The sequence below is a fragment of the Xiphophorus maculatus genome, chromosome 3, assembly GCF_002775205.1.
Source record: "Xiphophorus maculatus strain JP 163 A chromosome 3, X_maculatus-5.0-male, whole genome shotgun sequence".
In the NCBI taxonomy this organism is placed as follows: Eukaryota; Metazoa; Chordata; class Actinopteri; order Cyprinodontiformes; family Poeciliidae; genus Xiphophorus; species Xiphophorus maculatus.
The window spans coordinates 12,941,788-12,955,352 of NC_036445.1; the positions used below are offsets into that span (position 1 = coordinate 12,941,788).

The 13,565-nt window shown below is 44.6% G+C and overlaps 1 protein-coding gene across 3 annotated transcripts; it reads right to left on the bottom strand.

Moving 5' to 3' along the window:
• Positions 1 to 729: 729 nt before the first annotated feature.
• LOC102224234 (sodium channel subunit beta-1-like) lies at positions 730 to 12,944 on the bottom strand. 3 transcript variants are annotated; one of them, XM_023331152.1, is made up of 7 exons: positions 12,615 to 12,944; positions 12,301 to 12,525; positions 5,176 to 5,342; positions 4,457 to 4,694; positions 3,258 to 3,399; positions 3,100 to 3,170; positions 730 to 2,908 (listed from the first exon to the last, which is right to left on the bottom strand). In XM_023331152.1, exons 2-6 carry the CDS (start codon positions 12,335 to 12,337, stop codon positions 3,104 to 3,106), a joined length of 651 nt encoding a protein of 216 aa, XP_023186920.1. In that variant the 5' UTR covers positions 12,338 to 12,525; positions 12,615 to 12,944; the 3' UTR covers positions 730 to 2,908; positions 3,100 to 3,103. The 3 variants fall into 3 exon arrangements, with proteins under 3 accessions (XP_023186920.1, XP_023186921.1, XP_005801854.1); XM_023331153.1 differs by adding an exon at positions 5,836 to 6,101 and having other exon boundaries at positions 12,301 to 12,942; XM_005801797.3 differs by having other exon boundaries at positions 12,301 to 12,944.
• Between the last annotated feature and the right edge of the window lie 621 nt (positions 12,945 to 13,565).

Consider the following 13,565-nt stretch of genomic DNA (forward strand, 5'->3'; position numbering starts at 1 on the left):
TTGAAAAATATCAATTAAATGTTTAGAAATAATAAATAAAAATTGTAATTAATAAATGTTAATGTTTTTATTTTGCTGTGGAATACTAAAAAAGCAAATATAAACTTCCAGTTTGATATTTTAAGGTTGTTTCAATCATGAATATGAAGCTGAGAAAATTAATCCCTTAATACATTTATGTCCTTAAAACTATTTAAGAATGTTAAACGTCAATTAAATCCTAAAATTTTGCAAACACATTACAAATAGAATTAATATAATTTCTTAATAGTTTAGATTATTTTCTGAATTTGCACAAATTTAATGTTTAAATAGTAAAACTAATTCTCTCATTTTTAGATATTTTACAATATTAGTTGTTTAAACATCTGAATTTGTCATTTATAGAAAATATTTTATTTTATTTTGTATCCTAAAAAATAACCAATTGTACAAATTTTTCATAACCTCTAATTAAAACGTTTAATTTGATCTGCGTTCATGTTTGTGCGTTGAAAACCAAAATTATAAAGTCTTCAAAGTAAAAATTATTTTTTCCTGATATTTCAGATTTTCTGTCACATTCATCTTCAGAAGATCCATAAATATTTTCCATTTCGGCTCCGTCGGTTTTTATTCCCCGGGTTTTCTCTTGGTTCTGTTCGGTTCTCAGAACCGAACCAGCTGATGGTTGGTTTTTGATCCTTTCTTCTTCACAAACACATTCAGACCCAAAGAACGACTCAGAACCCGACTGAGAAACTTTTATTTATGTTTTTATTGTTGGGACTGACGTTTCCATGGCGACACATGCAGCCAATCTGCGGTTTTCTTGTTTCCATGCAGCAGAACCGGAAGCGGAGCAGCTTAGCCGGGTTCTGTCCAGTTTGGTGTTCTGTTAGAGGAGCAGCGCTCTGCTGCCCCCTCGTGTTCACTGGAGGCAGGAAGAAGCTGCTGGAGCTCAAGTTTCAAAAATGGAAAGCTAGCAGAGCCGGCCCGAGGCATAAGCTGGCCCCACGTCACAAAACTCTACATTTTAAAATTTGTATTAAAAATAAAACTGTTTCACATGAAGAGATTTTAATTTAGATATCAGATTTGAAATTGGAAAGTTTTACTTTGTAAAAGTGCAAATAATCTGGATTATCCAATTGCTGTGTAACCATAGTAACAATCTCATGCATAACAACAAATGATCACTGATTACTTCTAAAATCACCCAATTAGACTCCGCCCCCTTTTCCAGATTTCACCTAATCCGGATTAAAACGCTGCTGGTGGAGAAAGTTTTAACAGGAAGATCAAGTCAATTTCTACAGAAGCCTTTAAGTGCCAGAACTTTATCCAACCTGAAAACCAGGCTTCACCTCTGACCTTTTCTGATTGTTGGTGTCATGGAGCGTTTGCTGCACGGCAGTGAGACTGCAGGTGAAACTCAGGAAGTCTCGCTTTGAGCTGCAGCTTCCTTCTCGGCTCTGCGCCTAAACTTCCTGTTTTCTGCGTTTCTGGGTCTGATTGTCGCTCTGTGAGCTCCCAGAACTCCTGACCGGTTCTGGTCTCATGGGAATCCGTCTACAGAACCACCAGCAGATTTCCAGTTCAATTCAGTCAAATTGAAATAGGAAGAAAAACTGATTAGCAGACGTGTTTAAAAAAAGGGAAATTTGAGATTTAAATGTGAAAAATTCAGATTTTCTGTCTTTTTTCAGACAGATTTGGTTTGATCTGCTTCAGTTTTGTCGGTTACAAACAAATCAACATTAAATAAAATGTAAGTTATTCCTTCGTTAAGTTGAAACTTTTGGACTGAATGTAAATGTTCTGCAGGGTTTTAGTTCTGATTCTGCTCAGAAAGACGCTGGACATTCAGTTCACTTCATTAATATATTAGAAATAAACTTCAGGAGCTGCAGCAGCGTGAGGCTTCAGCTGGAGCTTGGAGTTATTTTACTCTAACGGTTGATTACAGATTATAATCGGTGGAAGGCAGAAATCGGCTGTGAGTTCACTTCTTAAAGCACTCCTGGAGTCATGCAGTCGAAAAAAGACTAAAAACTGTCCAAATATGCCGACTGCAAGGTATATTTGAATATTTACCGACTTTTTACTGGTCAAAGCACCTTTTAATAGATCATTTTAAGCCTAATTTGGTCCCAGAGTTGCATGGAGGAAGACCTGAGTCTGCTGGATGTTAAACTCTTCATGGCTTCATCTCCTCGCTGCCGGAGCAGCAGATCCCACATCGGCCCGTTTTCCTCCAGGTTAGTAAACATTCACAATTAAAATGTTTCAGCTGTAATAATGCAGGTTACTGACAGAATGTCCACAGTTTGATATTCTGCAGAATATTCAGCTGTGATATGTGAAGACTGAGGCCCCTGGACTTTAATTTATTGATTCATTTGATAAGTAAACCTCTGAGCATCCAGGTGAAACGTGTCGTTTCTCTTTTGGTCCACTGGGTGGCGCTGCTGCAGCGCTGTTGAGTCTGTGATTAAACAACATGCAGAGGCGTGAAACATGATGCCAGTTTTGTTTTGATACATAACTGATGAATAATGTTTGTTTTTCTCTTTTTCTGCAGGTTTTGGAAGAAAAAATCCAAACGGGGAAAAACTTCAGCTACTTTAACAGTTGGCAGTGAGCTGCTGCAGTTCTTAAAGGATTTTTTTTAGACTTATTTGTTGCCGTTTTTCTTTTTAAAATGTCATCTTTAAATGCAAACGGTGAGTTAGACCTGAGGAGGAAGGACTGGCTGTTGGTCAGCATGCAGTGGGAGGCGGTCTGGAGTTGAAGCATATTTACAGCGGCTCCGCTCTCGTCTTCTCTGAGTCCTGCCGGCGCTCATGGCTTCCATGGTTTCCATCACGAGGAGAGACGAGAGGCAGGCGGAGTTCCTCAGGGACGTCGTCTTGGACTCTCCATCAACCTGGAATTTAAAGCAAACAGAAGAAAAGTTGCAGCTCAGAAACGTTTCACTTCATTTGTTTTGGCTGCAGAAAAGATGAAGAAACACAAATAAAATCAGAAACCAGTGGAGCTTTCTGATTGTGCTGGTATGGAACTACATTGGTGGAAAAACCTGGAAGAAAAGTCAAACATGAAGCCTGTTAGACGTACCGGGTCATTCTGCCTCCTGGACGGCGCCGCAGTTTTCTTTACTCTCTGAAGCGACGGCTAAATACTCGGCCCTGCAGGGACAGAGAGACGTACTGAAACAGATCTGGATCTGGATCCTAATCCAGATCCTGGTCCCGATCCGGGTCTGGATCACTCACTCGGTCTCCCTCAGCGCCTCCTCTCCGGCCGCTGAGATCTTCCTGTAGCAGTAGATCATCTCCACCACCAGCCAGAACTGAAGCCCGATGATGGAGACGTACATCATGACCTCAGACAGGATGGACGCCATGCTTCTGGTTACTACGGCGACACACAGGGAACACAGATAACAGCCAGTGGTTGCTACGGAAACCCAGTGACCTCCAGTCGTTTGCGCAGTGGGAACAGCTGCAGACCAGCAGGTAGGCCGTGTTCTCCGCTCACTTCTCTGGTTTCTGACTGAAATCCTAAATAAATTCCACTAAAAGCTTCTTTTCACGATCGGCTGCAGCTTCATGTCGTATGAATGGATGTTTTTAGGCTCGTTTCCAACACAAACATTTAATAAAAGTAGAAATATGTTATAAAGGTGCGACTGAAAGCAAACATGAGATGAGTTTGTTTGAAAAGCAGCTCAGCAAACAAACCGACTGCAGCAGCGTTTGCATGAGCTGCTGCAGCTGCAGCAACGTTCAGCGGGATCAGATTACTGCCAACAATCAGACACGAAACCTGAGAAGCAGATTTCATGTTTCCATCAAACCTCTCTGATAGAAAAAGCTTTAAAAAAAGAAAACGATCTTGACTCAGTTTTCCTTTTATTTTTCCTTAAACGTCGTCAGGAAGTGAGAAAACGACCAGGCTGCAGTTTTTCTGTCCACCTCGAAACGAAAAGTGAACATAAGAAGCTCAGAGGAGAGAAAACAGGAAGAAATTCATGTTATTTATTCAAACCTCAGAGTTTCTAAATAAATATTAAGTTTTTAGTTAACCAACAAAATATTTAGCTCCAAACTATTTAGCATGTTTAATATTTAGCTCAAAACTAAAATATTGAGCTAAATATTTAGATAACATTAAAATTTGTTTGCTGATAAGCAGAAGTAGATTTTCAAAAGTAAAAGCTGGGCATCACAATATAAATATGAAAATATATTGATCTGTAAACTGAAGCTAATCGTTCCGTTTACAGATCTGAAGCTAAATAATTGGCTTCAAACTAAATATTTAGTTTGCTAACTAAACTGTGATATTAATGAACGAATGAATAAGATGGTGAAGATATGACTGAAAAATGAAGCCCTATTTTTGTTTAACAGATTTTTGTTGTAACTCTGCAGCAGAGGAGCAGAAAGATTCCCGTCGACCCGGTTCTTACGTTTTGGAACCACGTGGAGGTGGATCAGCTTGGTGGTGCTGTTCTCAAAGTTATAGTTGGTGTAAATGAGGGTTCTCTTGAAGGTGCACGTGTAGGTCCCCGTGTCGTTGAAGGTCACGTTCAGGATGTAGATGGATCCGTCCTGCAGGTCCTCCGTGTTTTTGCTGCCGTTCCAGTCCAGACGCTCCTCGAAACGCGAGTCAAGAATGTCGCCTCTTTTCTCTTCGTACTCATAGAGCTGAAACAGGAAGCAGAGGAGAGACGGGAGACGTTGAAGGAACCCAACCCTGAGGAACGCCGAGCCGCTGCAGGACCTCAGGCTTCCTGTCTGGACTCCTGCAGTGAGCGGATGGCCGTCAGACTCGGCTCTCTGCTGATGAAGGCATCCGATTCCCACAGGCAGGAAACAAACATCAGCTGGAAAACCGAACAGGAATCCTGCAGACGAGCTCCTGGAAGTGAGGGAACCAGTGATGCTGCTTCCAGCTGTAGCAGGTGGATCATTTCTGCAGGATTTCTCTGCTGATCACAAAACTATAAAAACCTGCACAGGAAAAACCCTGGAAACCCTGGAGCCGTCACATTCCTGACTGACCTCAGCAACAGTTTGTTCCCCTGAAGAAAATCATTTCTTTGTCATCTTTTGTTAAGCCTGACATGACAACAACACCCGACCTGCCGGCGTGAGAACAGCAGAGTGATCATTTGTGAATCCTTACCTGAGAGAAGTCTTGGTCGTCGGAGCTCCTGAAGAACCAGGTGACCACGGCTTTGGCCGGCACCTCGGCTCTCATCTTGCAGGAGATGCAGCCCAGCTTGAAGCCCTCGTTGGCCACGGCCTCCGTGTCCGAGTCCACCTCCACGCAGGCGCCGCCGCACAGGCCGGCTGCAGAGCGAGGAGGAGTTTCTGTCAGTTCCTGCCGGTTGCTGGGTCGCAGGTCAGAGGTCAGAGAGGAGAGCCGCGGGCGGCCGTGGGGCTCCAGGAGGAGCCGCGGCGTTTTCTCTCAGTACTCGCAGGCAAACTCTCAGTACTTCAGAAAACAGCAGGAGCTACTGTAGCTGTAGTTTTGCGTGCTTCCTCAACACATGCGTGACTTTTTATCTTTTTGGTTCTTTTTTTCTTGCATTGTTTTTATTTCCGCTCATCGCTTCACTTTGGCGATTCCATAAATTTGGATTTCAGTTTTGCTGAAATTTTCTCTTCAAAATGTGAAACTGAGAGGAAATAAAAGGTTACAGTTAGACGGTTGTTCTGCATCCTGTCAGTTCCCAACCGGAGCCAACATCATATATAGAGGCGAGAGTCTATATATGCCAATTATTATCATTATTATCATTATTATCATGACACAAACTCGTCATCGGCCAAAGTAACACACCTGGAGCTCCAAACGTTTCTGTCTCAAACTGCATCTCGCAGTTTCCACTGAGGCCTCAGCAGCGCTCTCAACCAAAGATGTGCTACCCTGAACTTTCACCTCAGGGGGCGGGGCATGAGGGGTATGGGGGGCGGGGCATGGGGGGCAGGGAATGGGAGGTTTTCATTTTAAATAACGAGATGGAGGGGGGGGAGGAGACAGGAAACAAACTCCAGATCAGATCAACGCTGATAAAACCTTTAAATGTGTTTGGTTTAAATCTCAGGCTGTTGAAGAGCAGAGGAGCATGAAGGGGAAGAACGATGGAGGACAGACAGGAAAACGATCGCAAGATGGAGATGAGGGGAGAGAACAAGAAGAGGTCAAAGGTTAGCTGCAGAGGAAAAGGAGGAAAAGAGAATATTAGGAGCAAAATTATATAGAAAACTGTTTATTCATCATCGTTTCATATCGACCAACTGACCGTTTCACTTACTGACTGTTTTTATTCATCAGTTGTTCATTTGACCAGCAGCAACACGAATGTTTCTAAACCTGTTCCTGCCTGTGAGGTGAGGAAGCATCGATCGCTGCAGCTGAGTTCTGCTGCGCTGCAGAAACACCGAAGGACAAATCATTTCCTCCATCAGAGAAGGTTCTGACCCACAAACTGTGAAGCTTTAAGATCCGAGACCCGAGTAAGACTTTAGTCGGACCATCTGAGACCCGATAAAGACCAAACAGGATCGCAATAAAACTTGGCGTTGACCGTCCAACTGATCATCCAAGTCCTTCCTAAAACAGAACCAAGACTTAATGAAGAACGTTCAATATCGCAGCAAGACTTTGGATAGGCCGTCTGAGACGTCTGTGACCTTAAAGACGACCCAAGCAGAACGAAGACTGTATGATGGATCCACATTCTGGCTGATTTTTGTAGAAATCGGGTTTCTGAGACGAATCAACTTCTGAACATCAGCTGATCAACGGCAAACAACTTTATCCCACATAAACATAGAAATGCAACAATTTAACTAATAAAACAAAGCAAAAAATCTCTGCAAAATGATTTAACATGATATTCTGCTGGTATCTGTTAGCTTTCCTCCTCCATCAGATTCTTGACCTTTAACCCTGATTCCAACTCAAACCGAAGCAGCTTCCTGCTGCTCCGGTCTGAGTCCAGCGCAGTTCGGCTGCAGCTCACAGGTTCACGTTTCAACCCGGAGCGACGGCTGATCTGAGGCCAGATTCTCCGGTTTTCAGGTTATCTGCCTGTCAGATCCGCAGCCGAACAGACCGGAGGCAAAAGGTGCATCTATAAATACTTCCTGCTTCCACAGGAAGCAGCTACTGCTGCTGCTTCAGCTTCATCTCTGCTGCAATCATCTCCTTCGCCTGTCAGGATTGTTGGTGTTAATTACAGGCTGCAGCTCCAGCTGCCGGAGGTCGACCAAAGACATTCATCACTTCACGGCAGAGACACAGACGGCAGCAGGCCTCCGGTACCAAAACGCAGATTATTCACGACGCTCTGCGGCAAACACGGGAAAAAACTGGAGTTTGGCTGCAGGATTCATCAGGCTCAACAGGAAGCTGTCACAAAGCGAGAGCAGCAAAAACTTCAAATCTGGAGGTCAGAGAGGTCACAGGTGTAAAATCTCACGACTCCACATCCCCGAGAAATAAAAGCAGCAGAGGAAATAAATCATTTAAGTGACTCATTTAGGAAGTAAAAGAACATCAGAGCAGAAACTGAAGGTCAGCATCGTCTGCTGGAGTTTATCAGGGGTCTGCTGGTTGGTGTGTGTGTGTGTGGGTGGGTGTGTGTGTGTGTGTGTGTGTGTGTGTGTGTGTGTGTGTGTGTGTGTGCGCCTGAGGCGGAGCTGCTGCTTTGCATGAATCTCCTCTGCTGCTGTTTGTCCTCAACATGAAATGCTTAAAGACAATTTTCCTTTCAGAAACAGCAGAAATCAGGAAGAGAATCAGGAGCTGCGTGATTCTGGTTCATCCTGCGATGATCCGCCGACGCCGGGAGGCGCCGCCGTCATCTGTTCAAACAATTTCATGACGTTAAAGAGAGGATGGGAAACCGTCACACTCAGGAAGGAGACGAGCTCCAGATCCAGATCCAGATCCAGATCCAGATCCAGGAAGTTAAAGCTGCAGATGGACGATGTCCGCCACAAAGTTTTAAAGACGGCTGTCCTGATCCTGAGGGAACGTATGAAAACTTTTGACCTTAAAGATTTTAAACAATCAATAACAGATCATTTCTGTCTTTTGGCACATAGAAATAACCCTGGTGATTCTTGCTGACCTGGAACAAGATACGTTAACTTCAGACAGCCACATTAAAAAGCTGCACGATTCTTTTCCCTGGTGTATGTAAACTTTTGGTCTCCACTGCAGTAAAATGAGGCTGGATAATAAAAGTTCAAACACGTTTTTTAAACGGGAGTTGAGAATTCGGTTCGGACTCTCCGACTCAATCCAAGATGGCCGCCGCTGTGGACGGAGAATTTTGACTGTTTCTAGTATTTTCTTGTTCCAGTGATTTGTTGGGTTGGTTCCGTTGGGTTGGTTCTGTTGGGTTGGTTCCGTTGGGTTGGTTCTGTTGGGTTGGTTCCGTTGGGTTGGTTCTGTTGGGTTGGTTCCGTTGGGTTGGTTCCGTTGGGTTGGTTCCGTTGGGTTGGTTCTGTAACGCTGAGCGATTCGGACCCACCAGAGCAGCAGGAGGCAGAGAAAAGACGCAGCGGAGAGAAACGAAGATGCAGAGCGACAGGAAGGAGAGCAGAGTCATCACATCAGGAAGGACGCTGACCCAGTCCAGCAGCAGGAATCCGGCCTGCAAGCTGGACTCTGACGTCTGGGATTATGCAGAAGCAGCAGATTAGGATTTTGTTGCTGCTGGTTTTAATCCGTCACATCAGCAGCTGTTTGTCTCTGAGGACTGAAACGTCCTCCAGCTGCAGAAAAGGACAAACTCTGCAGCTGCTGGCGACACAAAAGGCCCGGTTCTGGTTCTGGTTCAGTGTGTGTGTCCACACTAGATCCTTTGAATCCAAAAGAGCGAAAATACTTTTCAGTAGAAGATGAACAATGGGGTCCTCTGTCCCCCCAAGTCCCGTTCCTCAGATTGGGACAGTCTGTCCGTCCTGACGTTTCTCACGAATGAGAAACACACACACACACACACACACACACACACACACACACACACACACACACACACACACACACACACACACACACACACACACACACACACACACACACACACACACACACACACACACAGTGCAGCCATGCATCACCAACGCTGACGAAGCTGCAGCACTTCCTGTCCTTCTCGGTCCATCTGTCATCTTCCTCTGCTGCTTCGTCTTCGTTTGTTATTTTTAACTGAAAAGTTTCACTTTTTGAAATAATAATATTAAAATCTTTACTTTGTTTTTGTTCCAACAATCATTTTTGTTTTGGTGAGAAAAATAACTTTTAGTGAGAAACGGAGAAAAAAACGTAGATTTTATGGTAATTCTTTGTTTTAACTGCAAAATGAAGGAGAAATGAAACCAGAACAGAAGAAAAAACTAAAGTCAGGAGGAAATTCTAGAAGATTCCTGCAGCGCCAACAGTCAGTGTGTGTGTGTGTGTGTGTGTGTCTGGGTGTGTGTGCGTGTGTGTGGGTGTGTGTGTCTGGGTGTGTGTGTGTGTGTGTGTGTGTGTGTGTCTGGGTGTGTGTGCGTGTGTGTGGGTGTGTGTGTGTGGGTGTGTGTGTCTGGGTGTGTGTGCGTGTGTGTGTGTGTGTGTCTGGGTGTGTGTGCGTGTGTGTGGGTGTGTGTGTGTGTCTGGGTGTGTGTGCGTGTGTGTGGGTGTGTGTGTGTGGGTGTGTGTGTGTGTGTCTGGGTGTGTGTGCGTGTGTGTGGGTGTGTGTGTGTGTCTGGGTGTGTGTGCGTGTGTGTGGGTGTGTGTGTCTGCGTGTGTGTGCGTGTGTGTGTGTGTCTGGGTGTGTGTGTGTGGGTGTGTGTGTGTAATCAGGTCATAGAGAATTATCTCGCTCCAGATTCGTCTGTCTGGGACAGACCCGTGGAGGAAACCCGGAGCTTCAAACAGAATCAGAACCGAACTCTGTCCCGTCTGGACTCAGCTGCCAGACGGAGCCGAGTGGCGAAATCACATCCGACCCGTTTGGCTGAGCGATGACTCCGATGAAGAGCGTCAATCAACAGCTTCCTGTTTGAGAGACCAGCTGTAAAACTGCAGCGACTCATTCTGAAGGATGTAAGGAACCGGTTCTGACCAGCTTTTGGGTCAAACTGCCTTTTAAAAAAGGTTCTGCGGGTCAGAACAGGAGGCGGCATCATGGTTTGGATCCTCTTCTGGGACAGAGGAAAGATGTTAGAGCCTTAAAGACATCATGCACATCAGTGAAAAGTTAGCTGCGCTAAGCTAGAGCGCTAACCACACCGCTAATGCTAGCATGCTAACCCAACTGGACGTTTGCTAGTGCTAAAATGCTACATCAACACAGTAAACAGTGGGAGGTAAAGCTAAGAATCAGCTGAGCGTCCCGCCCTGACAGGAAGAGGAGCAAACAGCTGCTGGACTGAGCAGAACTTTGGGTCGTTTAGACCCCTGGAGACCCGGTACCGGTTCTGTTGGATAACAAAAGGAGTCCAGCACATCACCAGAAACTCCTCCTGCCTGTTGATGTTGCAGCTCGATCCTCTGTGGCCTGATTTGGGGATTTGTTGCTGGTTTCGGTCTTTTCGTTGCATCCAGCCAGCAGCTCGTTGCTGCGCTGCTGTTTTCTCACCGCCTTGATAAAAGCGATCTGCTCTGACCAGAACTTGCCTCCGGGATCCATTTGCAGACTAATGGCTCCGTAATGCGGCGGCCAACACAAAGAGCCCGGGCGCCGCAGCTCTCAGCGGGAGGCCAGTCATTATCCCGGCGGCTGCTGGATTCCACACTGTTTAATTACTAACCAGATTAAAGCCGGTGGATAATTCATGAATCTGCAGCATTTTCCTCCTTCTGTTTCCCTGCTTTGCGTCCAGCTGAACTTTATTTACTGCATGAGTTTCCTGAACCGCAGTGAGTTCAGCTGCAGCTCCTGCATCCTGTTGAAGACGAACTTTGACCTTTTAGAAGATGAATAAACTGGCGGAGAACGTTCTTCTTTTCCAGGTTTCAGGGGATTTTTCTCACTTTCAGACCAGCAGATGTTTTTGGGCCTTAAAGTGGAAATGATAAAAAAAACACAGCATCTCACACTAAATCTAATCACTAAATATTAAAAAATGTTTTGGTTGTTTGATGAATTTCACACAAAAAAAAATCTCAATACAAACAGTCTATTTGACTTTTTAATTTATTCCCACGTCCAAAGTATCATATCGATTCTTTACCTTTTCATCACAATAGTCTTCCTCTTTCTTCTTCACATCTGTTTCCCACTCATCCCTCTTCAAGACTCCTCCTCCTCATCATCATCATCCATTTTTAATAATAATCTTCCACCTTTTTCTTTACATCTCAGTTTTTCTCTCTTCCTCTTTCCAAACCTCGTCATCCCTCTCATCCCTCCTTTTCCTGTTTATTCTCCTTTTCATCCCACTCATCTTCCTCCTCCATATTTAAACCTTAGGTTTTTCCCACTCATCCCTCTTTATTTTACTGAACTTTTACACTCATCCTTCCTGCTGATGCTCCACAGATGAAGCTGTTAAATAAAAATCAACATTTTTATCAGCTAAATATGTTTCCCAGCATTTTAATGTAAATTATGGTTTTAAAGGAGGACAGTTTTGCCTCTGCAGAGGAAATTAATAGCAACTCTTCATTAAGCAGCATCACTTAACGTGTTGCAACTTTCTGTATTTTTTCTACATTTCAGCCGTTTACTCAAATTTTCATTAGTAAAACCACCTGTAAATACAGGTAAAGTTCAGGAAAATAACTAAAATAATAATATTTTAGAGCAGTTTGTTGTCAGATGAGACTCCCAACATATCCACTGTTTAATAAAAGAAGAATTAATTCCTGTTTGGAGACATTTTCAGCCTCAGTGTGGATATTTATGGTTCAGAAGCTTTTAAACTCAACCTTTAATCGCTGCTAATCGTTTCCTTCCTGTCCATCTTTACTTCTATCTGCAGCCTGATCTGAATATTTTATGACTGATTGAGGCGTCCAGAAGTTCACAGCTCGTCTTTAAGCTTCTCTTTTTTGGCTCTTATTTGTTTCATGTTCTCCTATTTTGGTTTCCACGCAGCTCTTATAGTTCTTCTAATCCCCAACGATGATGTTTCTGCAGCATCTCTGAAGGTCATGCATGAGGAAAAGTCCCAGAAAGCCTGAGGAAGTGTTGGTTAAAATACCAAAGTTTGCATGCTGACCTTGTTCCTGCGGCTAACTCCAGTAAAAACAAACTGAACCAGGAACCCTGGTGAAGCCAGAGGTCAACAAACAGCCACTCACCTTGAAGAGCCAGCAGGGTCAGAGGCAGCAGCAGCATCCCGGCTCCGTTCAGGCACCAAACACACCGACACACACTCTGCGCCCTGCAGCTGGCAGCGCCGAGACGACCGGACTCTGCAGCCAGGAAGAGCAGGACGGCGCTGCTGGGACTCTGGGTGTGGTCTGCCCTCCTCTTCCTCTCCTCCTGATGAAGAGGGGAGCCTCCAAGGGAGGGGGGAGGAGGACCTGATGGAGGACGGCCGGTCCAAATGAATAAAGAGCTCAGAGTCCAGAGCAGGAAATGGAAGCAAAGTCGGGTTCTGGAGACGTTTCACCTGCTTTTACTCTCACATTTCTCTGCTTCCTCCACAGAAAAATCTGGTATTCTCCTCCAAAACCCCCGATGGGTCAAAGGTGAGCGGCTTCCATCCCGCCGTCCAGCAGGAGGACGGGCTGATCCTCAGACAGGCTGAGAAATCGGCTCTGGAGCGTTTATTCCCTCAGAGCGACGCGCGGAAACTGAGGGAGGGATGCTGCGCTCCGGGACGGGGGAGGGAGGCGAAGCATAGCAGCAGAGATGAGGAGGAGGAGGAAGAGAAGGAGGGGGAGCCATAGAGGTGTTGCTATGGTAACGGATTTTCCTATGTGATGTTTCCATGTCCTCCGAATGTCCCACATGCTGCAGAGGACAAGATGCAAAAACACAAACAGGAGCAGGAGGTTGGAGGGAGAGGAAGGTCATGCTGAGCAGTTCCAGCGTCATAATAAACGGCTCCATGTTCAACAGTTATGACACAATTTTAAGAAACAAACATAAAACCGACGTGAGAAGATCAGAGTTCACATCTGCAGGTGAGTTTAAATCGTCCTGACCGCTGGGGGGGCTAGAGAGTCAGCTGCACAAACCCCAAACCTCTAATCATAAATATAAAGCACTACGCCAACATAATGTTAGTAAAAGCTAATATTAAAACGCTATAAAAACACATTTAGTGAGAGCTAATGCTACAAAGCTACAGTAACGTGTTATTTGCCAACATGATATTTAATGTGAGCTCTAATAAGCTACACGGCGCTAATTAGAAGCTAAAGCTAAACAGCTTCTCAACACAATATTTAGCTGAAGCTAAAATGCTACACAGTACTGATACGGTATTTAGCGGAAGCTAATGCATGAAGCTAATGGTGCGTTTCACCAACAACCTCTGAACTGTTTCATAAAACAATAAAATAAACATAAAGTGAGCAAAAATAAAACGATAAACAGAAATAATACGAGCAGGAAG